We start from the raw sequence: 18,467 nt of genomic DNA on the forward strand, positions 1-18,467 counted from the left end.
GAGGGGCTGGTTCGGGGCTGGAGGACCGGGCACCGGGCACCGGGTACCGGGATGGGGGTAGAGGACCGGAACCGGGCACCGGGTACCGGGCACCGGGATGGGGGTAGGGGACCGGAACCGGGCACCGGGAGCGGGTACCGGGATGGGTCCGGGATGGGGACAGGGATTGTTCCGGGAGTAGGCGGAGCGGAACCGGGCACCAGGTACCGGGATGGGCCCGGGAGGGGGACAGGGGCTGGTTCGGGGGTAGGGGACCGGAACCGGGCACCGGAGTGGCCTCGGTGTTGGGGGTTCTGGCACAGGAGCTGCCCCGGGATTGGGGGGACACCGGTCCGGGCACGGTCCGGGCCCGAGTTTGGGGAACCGGGTCTGGCCCGGCGCCCGGACACCGGGGAGAACCCCGGGAGAGGGTCCAGGTTCGGACACCGGGACTGTCCCGGGGGAGGAAAGGGGGGCCCGGTCCGGGCACCGGAACAGAACAGGAGGTGGAGACCGGGACCGGGGGTCCGGAACCGGCCCCCGGAGCAGCTCCGAATTTGTGGGTCCGGGACCGGGGCCGGGGTCCGGAACCGGGCACAGCAGCAGCCCCGGGAGAGGGCGGAGGAGCGGGGTCCGGGCACAGGGGACCCCCGAGTTTTGGGGACTGGGACATGGGGATCCAGAACCGGGCACCGGGGGGACCTGAGCACCCAGAACCGGGCCCCGGAGCAGCTCCGAACTGGGGGGATCGGGACATGGGGATCCAGAACCGGGCACTGGAGCAACCCCGAATTTTGGGGGATCGGGATCTGGGGATCCAGAACCGGGCCCCGGAGCAGCCCCGATTTTTGGGGGTACCATGGTTTGGGGACCCCGAACCAACCACCGGGGCTGCCCGAGCGGTTCCGGTGCCAGTGTCCCGGTCCGGCCCGGTGTGTGGGGAGAGATCCCCGCTTGCCGGAGCCCCCCCGGCCGCGGCCCCGGGGCGGTGTCACCGTGCGGGAGGGAGCGCGGCTGAGTCACCGGCAGGAAACCGAGCCGGGTTGCATCAGAAATTAGAAAAAAAAAACAGAATAAAGCAGGAAAATCCCGCTCAATCATTCCCACAGCATGGAAAAACGAGACGATCCCTGCTCCAGCACCTCGGCAGCCCCCTCCTCCTCCTCCTCCTCCTCCAGCATCCCCAAGGTGAAGGAGGAATTGCTGTGCCCCATCTGCTACGACCCTTTCCGCCAAGCCGTGACCCTCCCGTGCGGGCACAACTTCTGCAAGGGCTGCCTCAGCAAATCCTGGGAAAACCGGCGCCACGCGTGCCCGCTGTGCAAGGAGAGCTCCTCGCTGCAGGATCTGCGCGTCAACCACACCCTCAACAACCTGGTGGAGCTGATCCTGCGGGAAGAGGGGCAGCGCCGGAGCGGCGGCGCCGCGCTCTGCCCGCTGCATCACGAGGAGCCCAAGTTTTTCTGCCTGGAGGACAAGGAGCTGGCGTGCTTCGCCTGCCAGAGCTCCAAGCAGCACGAGGGGCACAAGATGAGGCCGGTGCGGGAAGCGGCGGCGGATTTTAGGGTGAGGGGAGTGCGGGGGGAGGGTGGGAGAGGCGTCCCTGAAAAGTTTGGGATGAGGCGGACACGCTTCCCGGCAGGGTTCTGTGTTGCTTTTTCATTATCCCGGCTGATGATGCTGCGGGGTGATTGTTCCCGGTGGTTTGGGGCCGGGCGTTCCCTCGATCCCAGCTCGGAGCTGGTTGCGCCGGTTATTCCGAGGTTGGGAATTTTTGGGAGTTGCACAATTCCAGCAGAAAGGAGGGACGGGAAGAGGGGAGGCAGCTGTGGCTGCCGGGGGAGGAGGAGGAGGAGGAGGAGGAGGAGGAGGAGGAGGAGGAGGAGGAGGAGGAGGAGGAGGAAAGTCTGGGATGCAGCCAGGAGCTGGGAATGCTGCCAGGACACGCTGGAAAACAGCCGGAGCCGCCCTGACTCATCCCGCTGGATTTCAAACGCGGCGGGAAAAGCTGGGGATGGGAATAATGGGAATGGGAATAATGGGAATGGGAATAATGGGAATGGGATTGGGAGTGGGAATAATGGGGATGAGGATGTGGGGATGGGAATAATGGGAATGGAATTAGGAATGGGAGTAATGAGGGTGGAATTGGGAATGGGAATAATGGAAATGGGAATAATGGGAATGGAATTGGGAATGGGAGTAATGAGGATGGAATTGGGTATGGGAATAATAGGAATGAGGATGGGAATGGGAATAATGGGAACGGGAATAGGAATGGGAACGGGAATGGGAATGGGGATGGGAATGGGAATAGTGGGATTGGGAATGGGAATAATGGGATTGGGAATAATGGGGATAGGGACGAGGATGGGAACGGAGATGGGAATGGGAATGGGAATGGGAATGGCAATGGCAATGGCAATGGGGAACGGGAATGGGGATGGGAATGGGATTGGGGAATGGGAATGAGAATGGGAAATGGGAATTGGAATGAGAATGGGAATGGGAATGGCACTGGGACAGGCAGGGATGGGATATCCCCAAACCAACAGGGAGGAGCATTCCCTATGGAGCAAAGCTCCTCTTCCTCCCGGCTCGGAGCAGCACCGATCCTGCTCCGGGGGTGGAAATCCCGGGAATTGGGGGATGCTGAGGGTGTCTCCTCCCCCAGGCCAAGCTGGCCAACATGGAGTCTTCCCTGCGGGAAAAGGCCAAGGATTTCGGGACCGTGCGGCGCTCCTACGAATCCATCTCCCGGCACAACGAGGTGCGTGCTCCCTCCCGGGCTGGGATTGATCCCAATCCCGATCCCGATCCTGATCCTGATCCCAATCCTAATCCTGATCCCAATCCTAATCCTGATCCCAGTCCCAATCCCGGTCCCAATCCTGATCCCGATCCCAATCCCAATCCTAATCCTGATCCCAATTCCAATACCAGTCCCGATCCTGATCCAGATCCTGATCCAAATCCTGATCCCAATCCCGATCCCAGTCCCAATCCCAATCCCAGTCCCAATCCTGATTGAAATCCTGGTCCCAAACCCAGTCCCAATCCCAATCCCAATCCTGGTCCCAATTCTGATCCCAATCTTGATGCCAATCCTGATCCCAATCCTGATCCTGGTCCGAATCCTGATTGAAATCCTGGTCCCTATCCCAATCCTGATCCCAATCCTGATCTCAATCATGATCCTGGTCCCAATCTGGATCCCAATTCCAGTCCCCAATCCTGATTGCAATCCTGGTGTCAATCCTGATCCTGGTCCCAATCCTGATCCAAATCCTGGTCCCGATCCTGATTCCAATCCCAATCCCGGTCCCAATCCTGATCCTGGTCCCAATCCTGGTCCCAATCCTGATCCTGGTCCCAGTCCCAATCACAATCCTGGTCCCAGTCCCGATCCTGGTCCCAATCCCAATCCCAATCCCAAACCCAATCCTGATCCCAATCCTGATCCTGGTCCCAGTCCAGATCCCAATCCCAGTCCCCAATCCTGATTGCAATCCTGGTGCCAGTCCTGATCCTGGTCCCAATCCTGATCCCAATCCTGGTCCCAATCCTGATCTCAATCCTGGTCCCAATCCTGATCTCAATGCTGATCCCAATCCTGATCCTGGTCCCAGTCCCGATCCTGATCCCAATTCCAATCCCAATCCCAATCCTGATTCCAATCCTGATCCAAATGCTGATCCCAATCCTTATGCTGGTTCCAACCCCAATCCCAATCCCAATCCCAATCCCAATCCTAATCCCAATCCCAATCCTGATCCCAATCCCAATCCAAATCCTGCTCCCAATCCCAATCCCAATCCCAATCCTGTGCAATCTTGCCCCCAGTCCTGGAGTGGAGCCCCAATCCCATCCTGGGAGAGGAGAGGAGTGGGGATTTGGGAATCAGGGACAGGAATTTGGTGAGGCCAGCATGATCCCAGTGATCCCAGGGAATTCCTGAGCACTGGGAAAGGCAAATCCAGGGAATTTGGGTGCTCCAGATGTGGGATTTGTCCCGATCCAAATTGGGAATGCAGATTGAAGCCCTAATCCCACACCTGGAAAGGAGAGCGATGGGGATTTGGGAAGCAGGGACAGGAATTTGGGAAGGGCAGTGTGATCCCAGGGAATTCTTGAGTTCTGGAACTGCTTGGAGAGCTCCAGGAAAGGTGAATCCAGGGAATTTGGGTGCTCCAGAAGTGGGATTGATCCCGATCCTGATTGGGAATGCAGCTGGAGTGGAGCCCTGATCTCATCCCAGGAGAGGAGAGCGATGGGGATTTGGGAAGCAAGGACAGGAATTTGGGAAGGGCAGTGTGATCCCCGTGATCCCAGGGAATTCCTGAGTGCTGGAGCTGCTTGGAGAGCTCCAGGAAAGGAGATTCCAAGGGAATTCAGGTGCTCCAGATGTGGGATTGATCCTGACTAAGGTTGGGAATGCAGCTGGAGTGAAGCCCTAATCCCATCCTAGGAGAGGAGAGTGGTGAGGATTTGGGAAGCAGGGACAGGAATTTGGGAAGGACAGTGTGATCCCAGGGAATTTCTGAGTATTGGAGCTGCTTGGAGAGCTCCAGGAAAGGTGAATCCAGGGAATTTGGGTGCTCCAGATGTGGGATTGATCCTGACCCAGATTGGGATTGCAGAGTGAAGCCCTGATCCCACACCTGGAAAGGAGAGCAATGGGGATTTGGAAAGCAGGGACAGGAATTTGGGAAGCACAGTGTGATCCCAGGGAATTCCTGAGTTCTGAAGCTGCTTGGAGAGCTCCAGGAAAGGAGATTCCAAGGGAATCAAGTGCTCCAGATGTGGGATTGATCCTGACTAAGGCTGGGAATGGAGAGTGAAGCCCTGATCCCATCCCAGAAAACAAGAGTGGTGGGGATTTGGGAAGTGGGAATGGGAATTTGGGAAGCACAGCATGATTCCAGTGATCCCAGGGAATCTCTGAATGCTGGAGCTGCTTGGAGAGCTCCAGGAAAGGAGGGAATCAAGTGTTCCAGATGTTGGATTGATCCCAATCCAGATTGGGAATGCAGCTGGAGTGAAGCCCTAATCCCATCCCAGGAGAGGGGAGCGATGTGGATTTGGGAAGCAGGGACAGGAATTTGGGAAGGGCAGTGTGATCCCAGTGATCCCAGGGAATTTCTGAATGCTGGAACTGCTTGAAGACCTCCAGGAAAGGCAAATCCAGGGAATTTGGGTGCTCCAGAAGTGGGATTGATCCCAATCCTGATTGGGAATGCAGCTGGAGTGAAGCCCTGATCCCATCCTAGGAGAGGAGAGCTATGGGGATTTGGGAAGCAGGGACAGGAATTTGGGAAGGGCAGTGTGATCCCCGTGATCCCAGGGAATTCCTGAGTGCTGGAGCTGCTTGGAGAGCTCCAGAAAAGGCAAATCCAGGGAATTCAGGTGCTCCAGATGTGGGATTGATCCTGACTAAGGTTGGGAATGCAGCTGGAGTGAAGCCCTGATCCCATCCTAGGAGAGGGGAGCGATGGGGATTTGGGAAGCAGGGACAGGAATTTGGGAAGGGTAGTGTGATCCCATTGCATCCCTGGGCTCTGGAATCAAACCCCAGGAATTGGGGCGCCCTGGAGGGAGGCGTGGGCACTCCCAGCTGGAGCACGGCGCTGCCATTCCCAGGCGGAATCGGCGCGGCTGGAGCGGCAGGTGAAGTGGGAATTCGAGAAGCTGCACAAATTCCTGCGGGACGAGGAGCAGGCGGTGCTGGAGCAGCTCTGGGAGGAGGCGCGGCGGAAGCAGGATCTGATCCAGGGCAAGATGGAGCAGCTGGCCGAGGAGAGCCAGGCCCTGCTCAGCGAGGCCGGGCAGCTCCAGGCCGACCTCAAGGAGGACGACTACACATTCCTGATGGTAATTCCCGCCAGGATTCCTGGATCCCACCAGGATTCACAGATCACGCCCCCGCAGCGTGATCCGTTGCAGGATTCCCGTGGCAGCTGGGATCTGATTCCTGGTTTTCTCCTCTCTTTTCTTTTCCAGACCCACAAGAATCGTAAGAGGAGGTAGGACCCCATCCTGTGGTGTCTGTGGGAATCTGGGAATGAGGTCCCTGCTCCAAGAAAATTCCAGTTCTGAGTCCAGGAGGTTCTGGATGTCCTCTGGGTGCTCCAAGCAGGATTAGGGGGGGATACAAACAGGGATTTCAGTTTTTGTGGGAATCATTAAATCCCAGATTTTGTGGGAAATGTGGGAGAACAAGCCTGGGGGATTCTGGGTGCTCCTGCTGGGATGTTGGGAGCTTCATCCCAATCCTTTCTCCACGGTCAATCCCTGCCCTAGGATCGCCTGCACGGCCGAGGAACCGGAAGCTGTTCCCTCGGGAATGCTCCTGGATGTGGCCAAGTACCTGGGATCGCTCCAGTACAACGTGTGGAAAAAGATGCTGGACACCATCACGGCAGGTGAGGAACTGGGAATGTCCAGATTGGGGTTTTCCAAGGGGTGGGAAGATGGGAAATGTGGAGGTGGGATTGGGGATTGGAGAACTCCAAGGTGGCTCGAAAGGGAAAGTTGGGAATGTCATCCAGGGGTGAGGTGGGTTAGGGACAAATCCATGGATTGGGATGGATGGATCCATGGATGGAGAGATGGAATGATAGGGTTGGGTGTATGGATCCATGGATGGGGGTGGATGGATGGATGGATGGATGGATGGATGGATGGATGGATGGATGGATGGGTGGATGGATGGATAGATGGATGGATGGATCCTTACAAGGATCCATGGAGGGATGGATCCATGGATAGGGGTGGACAGATGGAGGAATGGATCCATGGATAGAGGCACAGATGGAGGGATCCATGGGTAGATCCATGGATGCATCTATGGGTGGATCCATGAAACGGTTCACAGAGGGATGGATGGAATCACGGATGGAAGGACAGATGGACAAATCCAAGGAAGGATCCATGGATGAACCCATGGTTGGATCCATGGAGGGGTGCACAGAGGAATGGATGGATGGATGGATGGATGGATGGATGGATGGATGGATGGATGGATGGATGGATGGATGGATCCATGAATGGCTGGAGGACAAGATGAATGGATCCATGGATGAATTCATGGATGGATCCATGGCGGGCTGCAGATGGATGGATGGATGGATGATGGATGGATTGATGGATCCATGGATAGGGATGGATGGATGGGTCCTTGGAAGGATCCATGGATAGGGATGGATGGATGGATGGATGGATGGATGGATGGATGGATGGATGGATGGATGATGGATGATGGATGGATGATGGATGGATGATGGATGATGGATGGATGGATGGATGGATGGATGGATGGATGGATGGATGATGGATGGATGATGGATGGATGGATGGATGGATGGATGGATGGATGGATGGATGGAACCATGGATGGAGGCATAGATGGACAAATCCATGGGTGGATCCATGGATGAATCCATGGCTGAATCCATGGAATGACACCCAGAGGGATGGACAGACAGATCCCTTCCAAGCTTCCAACACCCCCCAAACCATTCCCCTTCCCAACCAGTCCCGTTCAGCCTGGACCCCAACTCCGCTGCCGGCTGGCTCTCGGTGTCCGAGGACATTTCCAGCGTCTCCAACCACGGCTACAAACTCTCCGTGGAAAACCCGGAGCGCTTCACTTCCGCCCCCTGCATCCTGGGATCCCGCGGCTTCTCCCAAGGCTTCCACACCTGGGAGGTGGATCTGGGCGGGCTCACCAACTGGAGGGTGGGCGTGTCCCGGCCCCACAGAGGCTCCGACTGGACTTTCCACCACGATTCCCGCTCCGGATTCTGGTACATCTACCACCTTTCCGGCAAGGACGAGTGCCGTGCGTCCAACACCGTGCGCTCGGAAGCAGCGCCGGGAAACCTCCGCCGGGTCCGGGTGGAGCTGGACTGCACCGAGGGGGAATTGTCCTTCTACGACGCCGACCACCGCAGCCACATCTACACATTCCACGAGAAGTTTGGAGGAGTGGTCTTCCCGTATTTCTACGTGGGAGGGCCCCAGGGAGGCGCCAAGGCCAAAACGCTCCGGATCTGCCCGCTCCGCGTCCGTATCCACGAGGATATCCCGTCCTAGAGGGGGTCTCCTGCCTCCTGGTGAGGGTTTTCCAGGAAAAATTAAAAAAAAAAACCAAGCAGGGATAAAAATGATGTTTGTTTGTAATGCCTCGGGTTTTTATCGGTAATAAATGTTAATAAAGTCTCGCTATGCGGTTGTGTTCCCAAATCCCGAATTTTCCTCTCTGTCACGGATCTTTTGGGAAGAAGGGATTTAATTCACTGTCAAATTAGGTATTCAACCCTTTTGGGGCTTTTCCTGCGGTTTTCAGAGTTCCAGGAATCCCTGCTGAGAATGGCAATATCCTTATCCCAGCTCTTGGAATGGAAAAATCCCACGGGATTTGGCCTCCACATGGAAAACCATCAATGGGAACATCCCTGGTTGTATCCCACCTCCTCCACACTTTTTTTCCTCATGGCTTTATGCCTCTGAGGGGCTTTTCCTGGAATTTCCAGCTCTGGGAATCTGGTGAAGATGTGTTGGGAAATGGAGGAAGTTCGGAGTTTTTATCCAGAGTTGATCCCGCCAAGTTTTTTTCCCAAATCCAGGTGAGTCCTTGGGATTTCAGGTGATTCCATGGGGAAGGGGCTTGTGTGGCTCATCCTGCCCTTTTCCTGCACTTTTCTTGCTTTTTTCCCGTGCTTTTCCTGCCTTTTTCCTGTTCTTGCCTTTTCCTGACTTTCCCCTGCCCTTTTCCTGCCTTTTTCCTGTCCTTTTCCCGCCCTCTCTCTGCCCTTTTCCTGTTCTTTTTCTGTCCTTTTCCTACCTTTTTCCTGCTCTTTTCCTGCATTTTTCCTGCCCTTTTCCTACTCTTTTCTTGCCTCTTTCCCTCCCCTTTTCCTGCCCCTTTCCTTCCCCTTTTCCTGCCCCTTTCCCTCCCCTTTCCCTGCCCTTTTCCTGCCCCTTTTCCTGCCATTTTCATGTCCTTTTCCTCCCCCTTTTCCTGCCCTTTCCCTCCCCTTTTCCTGCCCCTTTCCCTCCCTTTCCCTCCCCTTTCCCTGCCCTTTTCCTGCCCCTTTTCCTGCCATTTTCCTGTCCTTTTCCTCCCCCTTTTCCTGCCCTTTCCCTCCCCTTTTCCTGCCCCTTTCCCTCCCTTTTCCTGCCCTTTTCCTGTCCCTTTTCCTGCCCCTTTCCCTCCCCCTTTTCCTCCCCCTTTTCCCGCCCTTTTCCCTCCCATTTTCCTGCCCCTTTTTCTGCCCTTTCCCTGCTCTTTCCCTGCCCTTTTTCTCTCCTTTTTCCCGCCCTTTCCCTCCCCTTTCCCTCCCCTTTTCCTGCTTTTCCCCAACCCAGATTCCGACGGGAGTGGGTGGTTTCCATGGTTTCCCACCATTTGCTCGGGAAGCTCCTTGGGAATGAGAGCTGGAGGAGGGAGAACAAAAGGGAGACCCCGGAGCTGGAGGGGAGCGGGGCCACCCCGGATCCTGACACGGTGTGTCCCTGGATACGGGAGAGGAAAAGCAGCGGGAGCATCCCAGATCCCATGGATCCCATCCCATGGATCGCATCCCATCCCATCCCATCCCTGTATCCCATCCCATGGATCCCATCCCATCCCTGTATTCCATCCCTGTATTCCATCCCTGTATCCCATCCCTGTATCCCATCCCACCCTATCCCACTATCCCATCCCATCCCTGTATCCCATCCTGTATCCCATCCCATCCCACATTCTCCCATCCTATATTCCATCCCAATCCTGCTTCATCCCAACCCCAAATCCAATTCTAGTTCTGCTTTCCCATCCCAACCCCAACTCTAATCCAATCCCACCCCAATCCTGCAGTACCATACAATCCCAACCCCGATCCCAATCCCAATCCTGCATTCCCATCCCATTATCCCATCTCATCCCACCTCATCCCAATCCTGCATTCCCAATCCTGCATTCCCAATCCCAATCCCAATCCCAATCCTGCATTCCCATTCCCAATCCCATTCCCAATCACAATCTCAATCCTAATCCCTATCCCAACCCCAACCCCAATCCCAATCCCAATCCAAATCCAAAACCCAATCCTGCATTCCCATTCCCAATCCCAATCCCAATCCCAATCCCAATCCTGCATTCCCATCCCATTATCCCATCTCATCCCACCTCATCCCAATCCTGCATTCCCAATCCTGCATTCCCAATCCTGCATTCCCAATCCCAATCCCAATCCCAATCCTGCATTCCCATTCCCATTCCCAATCACAATCTCAATCCTAATCCCAATCCCAACCCCAACCCCAATCCCAATCCAAATCCAAATACCAATCCTGCATTCCCATTCCCAATCCCAATCCCAATCCAAATCCCAATCCTGCATTCCCAATCCCAATCCTGCATTCCCATCCCATTATCCCATCTCATCCCACGCCATCCCAATCCTGCTTTTTCATCCCAATCCCAATCCCAATCCCAATCCCAATCCCAATCCCAATCCCAATCCAAATCCTGCATTCCCATTCCCAATCCCATTCCCAATCACAATCTCAGTCCTAATCCCAACCCCAACCCCAACCCCAATCCCAATCCCAATCCCAATCCAAATCCAAATCCAAATCCAAATCCAAATCCCAATCCTGCATTCCTATTCCCAATCCCAATCCCAATCCCAATCCTGCATTCCCATCCCATTATCCCATCTCATCCCACCTCATCCCAATCCTGCATTCCCAATCCTGCATTCCCAATCCCAATCCCAATCCTGCATTCCCATTCCCAATCCCATTCCCAATCACAATCTCAATCCTAATCCCAATCCCAACCCCAACCCCAATCCCAATCCAAATCCAAATCCAAATCCAAATCCAAATCCCAATCCTGCATTCCTATTCCCATTCCCATTCCCATTCCCATTCCCATTCCCAATCTCAATCCCAATCCCAATCCCAATCTCAATCTCAATCCCAATCCCGCATTCCCATTCCCAATCCCAATCCTGCATTCCCAATCCTTATCCAAATCCCAATCCAAATCCCAATCCCAATCCTGCATTCCCAATCCCATTCCCAATCGCAATCCCAATCCTGCATTCCAACCCCATTATCCCATCTCATCCCACTCCATCCCAATTCTGCATTTCAATCCCAATCCCAATCCCAATCCCAATCCCAATCCCATTCCAATCCTGAATTCCCATTATCCCATCCTGTTATCCCATCCCATCCCAATTCTAACCTCAATCCCAATCGCAATCCCAATCCTGCATTCCCAATCCCAATTATTATCCCAATTATTTTCACTTTTAATTGAAAACTACTTTTTCTACTTTTTTTTTAATTTTTGTCATTTTTTAGATTTTATTTTTAGCTTTAATTTTTAATTTTTGTTTTAATTTTTGTTCCTATTTGTGCACATTTAAAAATATTTTTCATTTTAAAATTGCATTAATTTATGTTTAAAGAAATTATTTATCTTTTTATATTTTCTTTATTTATTATTTCGCAATTTATATTTTAAATCCATTCAGTCATAGCTATTTATTTGCCATATTTTTAAAAAGTTATTTCGAATTTATTTTGTATTTTTGGGGGTGTTGCATTTATTGTTATATTTGTCTTATGATATTTTTGGGGGGTCTCCGTTTATATTAATTTTATATTTATTCTATATTTTTAAAAATTTATTTTAAAAAATATTTATTTTCACATTTATTTAAATTTATTACTATTTATTTTTAATTTTTTAAAAATTATTTAAAATTTATTTTATATTTATTTTTGCATTTATTTTCAATTTATTTACAGATTTATTTATACATTTATTTATAAATTTATTTTCAAATTTATTTATTTTAAACACGTAAATATATAAAAATACATAAACTAATTTAAAACACATAAATTAATTTAAATTCATCAATATTATTTATTTCAGCATTCATTTCTAAATTAATCGCACATTTATTTCACATTTATTTTTATCCATTCCCCCACATTTTTCCCACATTTTCCCCATCCCATTTTTCCCATTGTCATCCCGATTTCCAATAAAAATCCCACCATTTATTCCCCATTTTCCCCACAATTCCCACCCAATTCCCGGGATCCCCCCTGGACCCACCCAGGATTTGGGGGCGGGGCCTCTATGGACAGCAGCTTCCCATTGGCTGTCTCTAATCCATGATGTCATTTCTGACCAATCAGCGCTCGACACCGCGTCCCTTGCCCCGCCCCGCCCCTCCCTGCAGGTACCCGGAGCATCCCAAGGATTTGGGGGATTTGGGGGATGCGGAGCCGCCCAGGAAACGTCCTCCGGGATTCCCGGGAGCCGCCGGAATTCCCAGGGATGGGAATGATGGAGCGGGAGCGGCTTCGATGGGAAAGAGCTTCAACCCCATCCCAACCCCGCTGCCCCAGCCTGCTCCAGCCTTTCCTGGGACGTTCCCAGGGATTCTCTGGGAATTCCAGCCCAGCCAGGAATTCCTTCCCCAGCTCCCCTTTCCCAGTGGAGCCATTCCCTGGCTCCTGCCCCTCCAGCCCTTTCCCCAATCCCAGCTCTCCTTTCCCTCTGCCAAAGGCTCCGAGGATTCCCTGGATCCTCCCCTGATCCAGCTGCACATTCCCGGCTCTCCCAGCCCTGGGGTTGGATCCAGCCCCATCCCAACTCCTCTCGGGGAAGGAATTTTGGGATCCAGGGGCTTCACTGGGAATTTGGGACTCCAGGAAGGGTCTCCCTTCCCTTTTCAATTCCTGAATTCCATTAAAATTCCTGGGGATGGATCCTGAGTGTCCTGGATCCCAGAATGGTTTGGTTGGGATCCATGGGCCTGAAATCCCATCCCATTCCAATCCCACCATCCCAGGGTGCTCCAGGATTTCCTTGGGCACTGCCAGAGATCCAGGGATTCTCTGGGGATTCCAGCCCAGCCAGGAATCCCTTCCCAAGCTCCCCTTTCCCAGTGGAGCCATTCCCTGGCTCCTGCCCCTCCAGCCCTTTCCCCAATCCCAGCTCTCCTTTCCCTCTGCCAAAGGTGTGACCCTCCTGAGCCATTCCCAGCTCCGGGGTTTGATCCAGGGGGACAGGGAGGGGGTGGGATCCCGGGAATCTCAAAGGAGCCGCCGGTGCCAGGCACGGCCGGGACGTCCCCGGAGTCACTCAAGGGCTCTTTGTCCCCAGCTCGGGCACTGGGATTTGACCCTTTCCCGGCCTTTGTCCCTCTGGAATGTGCTCCAATCCCTGCCATGGGAATCCCAAATCCTACCCTTCCCAGCAGGGAAAGGATTCTGGGAGAATCCTTTGGGAATTTCAGCAGGATGAGCTCGGGGTGTCCCTCCAGGGATGGTCCCTAAATCCCATCCCATCCCATTGTCCCATCCCATTGTCCCATCCCATTGTCCCATCCATCCCTGTATCCCATCCCATCTCATTATCCCATCCCATTATCCCATTATCCCACCCCAAGCACACCTCCCCCTATCCCAGATTTCCCCAAACCCCATCCACCCTGGACTCCACCATTCCAGATCCAGAATATCCATTCCACCCCCAATTCCTCCCGTCCTTCCCGATGTCCTGCCCCCCAATCCCACCCTAAATCCCTTTCCCAGAGGGACCCACGTTCCCAAAATCCTCCCGGTGCTCCTGCGTAACGGAGAAATCCGGATCCTAAAAATACCGGGACGATTCCCAGCGGGGCCGGGCACGTGACCGCACCCACCGGCCGAAAATAGGGCGGGATGAGGAGGATTTGGGGAAGGAGAGGCGGAATTTGGGATTCCCGAGGTGCCCTTGTCCCGCCCGGAGTCCCTGGAGTTCTCTGCTCCGCCCCAAAATAGCTCCGGGATCTGGGGCTCGGCCCGTCCCTGTTCCCACGGCCCGGATTTGGGGTGGAGGAGGGCTGGGAACGGGCCAGGATGGGACTGGGGCGTGTCCCAGTGGGGTTGGGAGGGTGGAGGGGACATCCTGATGGCCCCCAGGATGGGGGGACACCCCGTTGTGACCCCATATTTGGGAGAGCACCCCATTATCTCAGAGGTGTCACCGCATTGTCCCCAAATCTTTGCGATGTCGCCCCATTGTCCCCAAATCTTGGATACGTCACCCCATTGTCCCCCAGGGTGGAAGGGGCACCCCATTGTCCCTAAATCTTGGAGGTGACACCCCATTGTCCCCAAATCTTGCAGGCGACACCCCAAATCTTGGAGATGACACCCCATTGTCCCCCAGGATGGAAGGGACACCCCATTGTCCCCAAATCTTGGAGACGACACCCCAAATCTTGGAGATGACACCCCATTGTCCCCCCATATCGTTGTCACCCCATTGTCCCCCACCCAGGAGATGTCACCCTACTGCCCCCCAAATTTATGGGACATCCCATTGTCCCCCATATCGATGTCACCCCACTGTCTCCCACCCCGGAGATGTCACCCCACTGTCCCCCACCCCGGAGATGTCACCCCCTTGTCCCCCCCATATCGATGTCACCCCACAGCCCCCTAAATTTGGGGGACACCGCGATGTCCCCGCCATGTGACAAGAAGGGCCCGGAGTCACTCCGCCCCCCTTGCGACACCCCAAACCCCTCCGTGTCCCTTTGTCACTTGTCACCCTCCGCCGCTCCGTCCTGCTCTGGATCCATCCTTCCATTCCCAAAATCCCCTTTTTTTCCCCAAATCTCCTTTTTTATTATTTAATCCCTTGATTTTTCCACCCATCCTTTTTTTTTTTTTTTTTTTGCCATTTTTTTTTTTTTTTTTTTCCCCCTTTTTTTTTTTTTTTCCCTTCTCCCAACCCCAAAATAGCTGCGGGCTGTGACGTCACCGGGCGGGGGCCCTCATTCGCACGGGCTCTCCACCATCAGAGAGCCGGGCGATGATGTCATGGGGGGCGCTGGGGACCCCCCGCCCGGGATATTCCAAAGCCGCGTTAAAGGAGCCGGGAGAGCGCCAGGAGCAGCGCGACCACCGCCGTGGGGTGAGTCTGGGAGGCTCCGCTGGAATTTTGGGGAATTTTCCGGGAATTTTGGGGGGTTCCGTTCACCGCCGGCAAGGTTTTGGGGCGGGGGGATTGATGTATCACAATGGGGTTTCTAGGGGGGATTTTTGGGGTGGGGTCCCCCCTCCTGGTTTGGTCGCCCCCCAGGTGTCCCACATCGGTTTTGGGGTGTTCGTCCCGCTCTTCTCGGGGCGTTTTCCAGCCGCCGGGAATTCGCCTTTATCCCGTTTGCTGCTGGAGATCCCCCCCCCCCAACCTCATCCTCATCCTCGGCCGCCGCCCCCCAATTTGGGTCGGGGGGAGACGGGGGGAATCAGGGTCTGCATCCCAAAAATTCCTGAAGGATCCTCACCCCCAGCATTCCCAGATTTCCCTGAATTTTCCCCCAAAATCCTTGGGGGGGAAACTCCCCCCACCCCATTTTCTCAGTGTCTCCATGCCTGGAGGTGGAGACCCCAATTCCAGCATCCCGGGGGGACCCGAAATCCCAAAATCCCGGGAATTCTGCACTCCCAGCATTCCTGAGGGATCCACACCCTCCGAAATCCTGGGATTCTGCTCCCCTTAAAATCCTCGGGGAGACTCGTACCCCCCAAAATCCCGGAATTCTGCACCCTAAAAACCCTCGAGTGGACCAGAATCCCCCAAAATCCCGGGATTCTGAATCCTTAAAATCCTCGGGGAGACTCGTACCCCCCAAAATCCCGGAATTCTGCACCCTAAAAAACCCTCGAGTGGACCAGAACCCCCCAAAATCCCGGGATTCTGAATCCTTAAAATCCTCGGGGCGGATCAGAACCCCCCAAAATTCCGGGATTCTGCACCCCCAGCATTCCTGAGGGATCCGCACCCCCCCAAAATCTCGGGATTCTGCACCCTCAAAACCCTCAGGGCAGACCCCAACCCCCAAAAATCCCGGGATTTCGCCCCCCAAGCATCCTCGGAATCACAAATTCCCGGGGAGGATCCGCATTCCTGGGATACCCCCCACCCCTCCGAATTTTTGGGAGACCCTCATCCTGGGAAAATCCTCAGCATTCCCGGGATTTCTCACCCCTCCGCGCCCCTGGGGACCCCTCGGCCCCACCCAGAGCCCCCCAAAATGTGGGGCAGCTCCCGAATTCCTGCCGGTGGCAGCAGCCGCTGGAATTTTTTTTCCAGGGAGAGGGAAAAGCGAGGAGGAGGGAGGGAGGGAGAAGGCACTGCCATCCCCCTTTTCCCCCCCTCTGGAGCCTCTCAAGATTCCCGGGAATGGGGAGCACCCCCCCCCCCCCCCCCAAAACCTTTTCCTATTCCCCACCCATCGCTGGGAGCATTTTCCATGAAAAAAAAAAAAAAAAGGGAGGGTCTTTGCCTTGGAATTCCGGGTGGGAAAAGGGGGTCGGAGCCCCCTTTGAGGGGGGGTGGATTGGGATCTCTCTCCCTGCCGTGTGAGGCTGGATGGGAATGGGATTGTGTGGCTGGAAATGGGATTGTGTGGCTGGGAATGGGATCATTTGGTCAGGAATGGGATTGTGTGGCTGGGAATGGGATCATTTGGTCAGGAATGGGATTGTGTGACTGGGAATGGGGTGGTGTGGTTAGGAATGGGATCACCTGTTTGGGAATGGGATTGTGTGGCCAGGAATGGGATTTTGTTGCTGGGAATGGGATTTTGTTGCTGGGAATAGGATGGTGTGGTCAGGAATGGGATTACCTGGCTGGGAATGGGATCACCTGGCTGGGGATGGGATCGTCTGGCTGGGAATGGGATCGTCTGGTCAGGAATGGGACCGGGTGCCAGGAATGGGATCACTCCATCCACGCTGGAATTTTGGGGTGACAGTGACAGGTCCCCAACCACGGCCAGCTCCCATTGGGAACGGGGCAGGGAGGGAATTCCCTCCTCCAAATACCTGGAAAAGAGAATCCGTCCAGGCAGGAACGGGGCTGGACCACTCCCCTCCCACCCAGCCATATCCATAGGGATGGATCCCATTTTCCAGCCGTATCCATAGGGATGGATCCCATTTTCCAGCCATATCCATAGGGCTGGATCCCATTTTCCATCCTATCCACAGGAATAAATCCCATTTTCCATCCATTCCCACTCCAGTGGGCGATTCCCACGTTTTATCCTGCGGTAACTCCACGTGACCTCCGGGGAGTGGAATTCTGGCAGATTTTCCCAGGGAAAAGCAGGAATTTGGGGTGGGAATGGCCGCAGCAGGAGCCAGGGAATCATTTCCATACTCCAGGAATCCATCAGAGCCCCACCCTGGCAGCACCTGGAAAAGCTGACCGTGATCCCAGCTGGAAATTCCCACATTTTCCTCCCTCAGAAACCCCCGGAAAGCTGCGGCCGGTGGGATTTTTTGGGAATTCTCAGGCAGATTCCAGCAGGATTGGGGGATGAGAGATGGGATTGCTCGTGGTGCAGCCCTGGAATTCGCATTCCATAGGGAGCTGCAGGGGTTAAAGGAGGATTTGGGATTATTCCTGGATTTTCATCCCAAAATCCCGCCTCATTCCGTGCTTTGGGAAGGGCATTCCACAGGGAATTACTCAAACCCCTGGGAATGGGGAGCAGTTGGGATTATCCTGGCTTTTGATTCCCAATTCCCGTTCCGAGCCCTGGGGGGGGGGGGGGGGGGTGGGGTGCTCCCATTTCCATGGAAACCCTGGGAATGATCCCGGGGGATGCGGGAGAGGATCCTGGAGCATCAGGAAGGGGGAGCTGAGCACTGGGAATGTCGGGGCAGGAGCTGGGGGGATTGGAGAGGGAATTTGGGAGTGTCCAGGTGTATCCCAGGTGTATCCAGGTGTATCCAGGTGGGTCCAGGTGTGTCCAGGTGTGTCCAGGTGTGGCTCCTGGCACGTGTCCTCACAGGTGTGGGTTGGGAATGTGGAGCTGGGATGGGCTGTGCACGCCAGGAACATCCCACGGGATGTGTCTGTCATCCCAATATCCCATTATCCCATCCCATCCCATCCCATCCCATCCCATCCCATCCCATCCCATCCCATCCCATCCCACCCCATCCCATCCCATCCCATCTTATTTTCCCATTTTTCCATTTCCCTATTTTCCCAATTTCTCAATTTCCCAATTTCCCATTTTCCTATTTTCCCATTATCCCATCCCACTATCCCATCCCATGGATCATATCCCATCCCATTATCCCATCCCATTATCCCATCCCAATATCCCAATATCCCAGTATCCCAATATTCCAGCATCTCTTTTTCCCATTTCCCCATCCCATTTTTCCATCCCATCCATTTTCCCAATTTCCCATTTATTTTCCTATTTATTTTCCCATTTCCCATTTTCCCATTTATTTTCCCATTTTCCAATTTATTTTCCCATTTTCCCATCCATTTTCCAATTTATTTTCCCATTTCCCATTTCCCCATTTTCCCATTTATTTTCCCATTTCCCATTTTCCATTTCCCATTTATTTCTCCATTTTCCATTTCCCATTTATTTCCCATTTCCCCATTT

The 18,467-nt window shown here is 54.0% G+C and overlaps 1 protein-coding gene across 1 annotated transcript; it reads left to right on the forward strand.

Annotated features, from left to right (window-relative positions):
- The first annotated feature begins 961 nt into the window (after positions 1–961).
- Positions 962–8,191, forward strand: TRIM35 (tripartite motif containing 35). Its single transcript, XM_079326078.1, has 6 exons — positions 962–1,545; positions 2,654–2,749; positions 5,620–5,850; positions 5,980–6,002; positions 6,280–6,401; positions 7,514–8,191. The coding sequence occupies exons 1-6, from the start codon at positions 1,090–1,092 to the stop codon at positions 8,071–8,073; spliced, it is 1,488 nt and encodes a 495-aa protein (XP_079182204.1). The 5' UTR covers positions 962–1,089; the 3' UTR covers positions 8,074–8,191.
- The last annotated feature ends 10,276 nt before the right edge of the window (positions 8,192–18,467 follow it).

Source organism: Erithacus rubecula, assembly GCF_903797595.1.
Source record: "Erithacus rubecula genome assembly, chromosome: 2".
NCBI lineage: Eukaryota > Metazoa > Chordata > Aves > Passeriformes > Muscicapidae > Erithacus > Erithacus rubecula.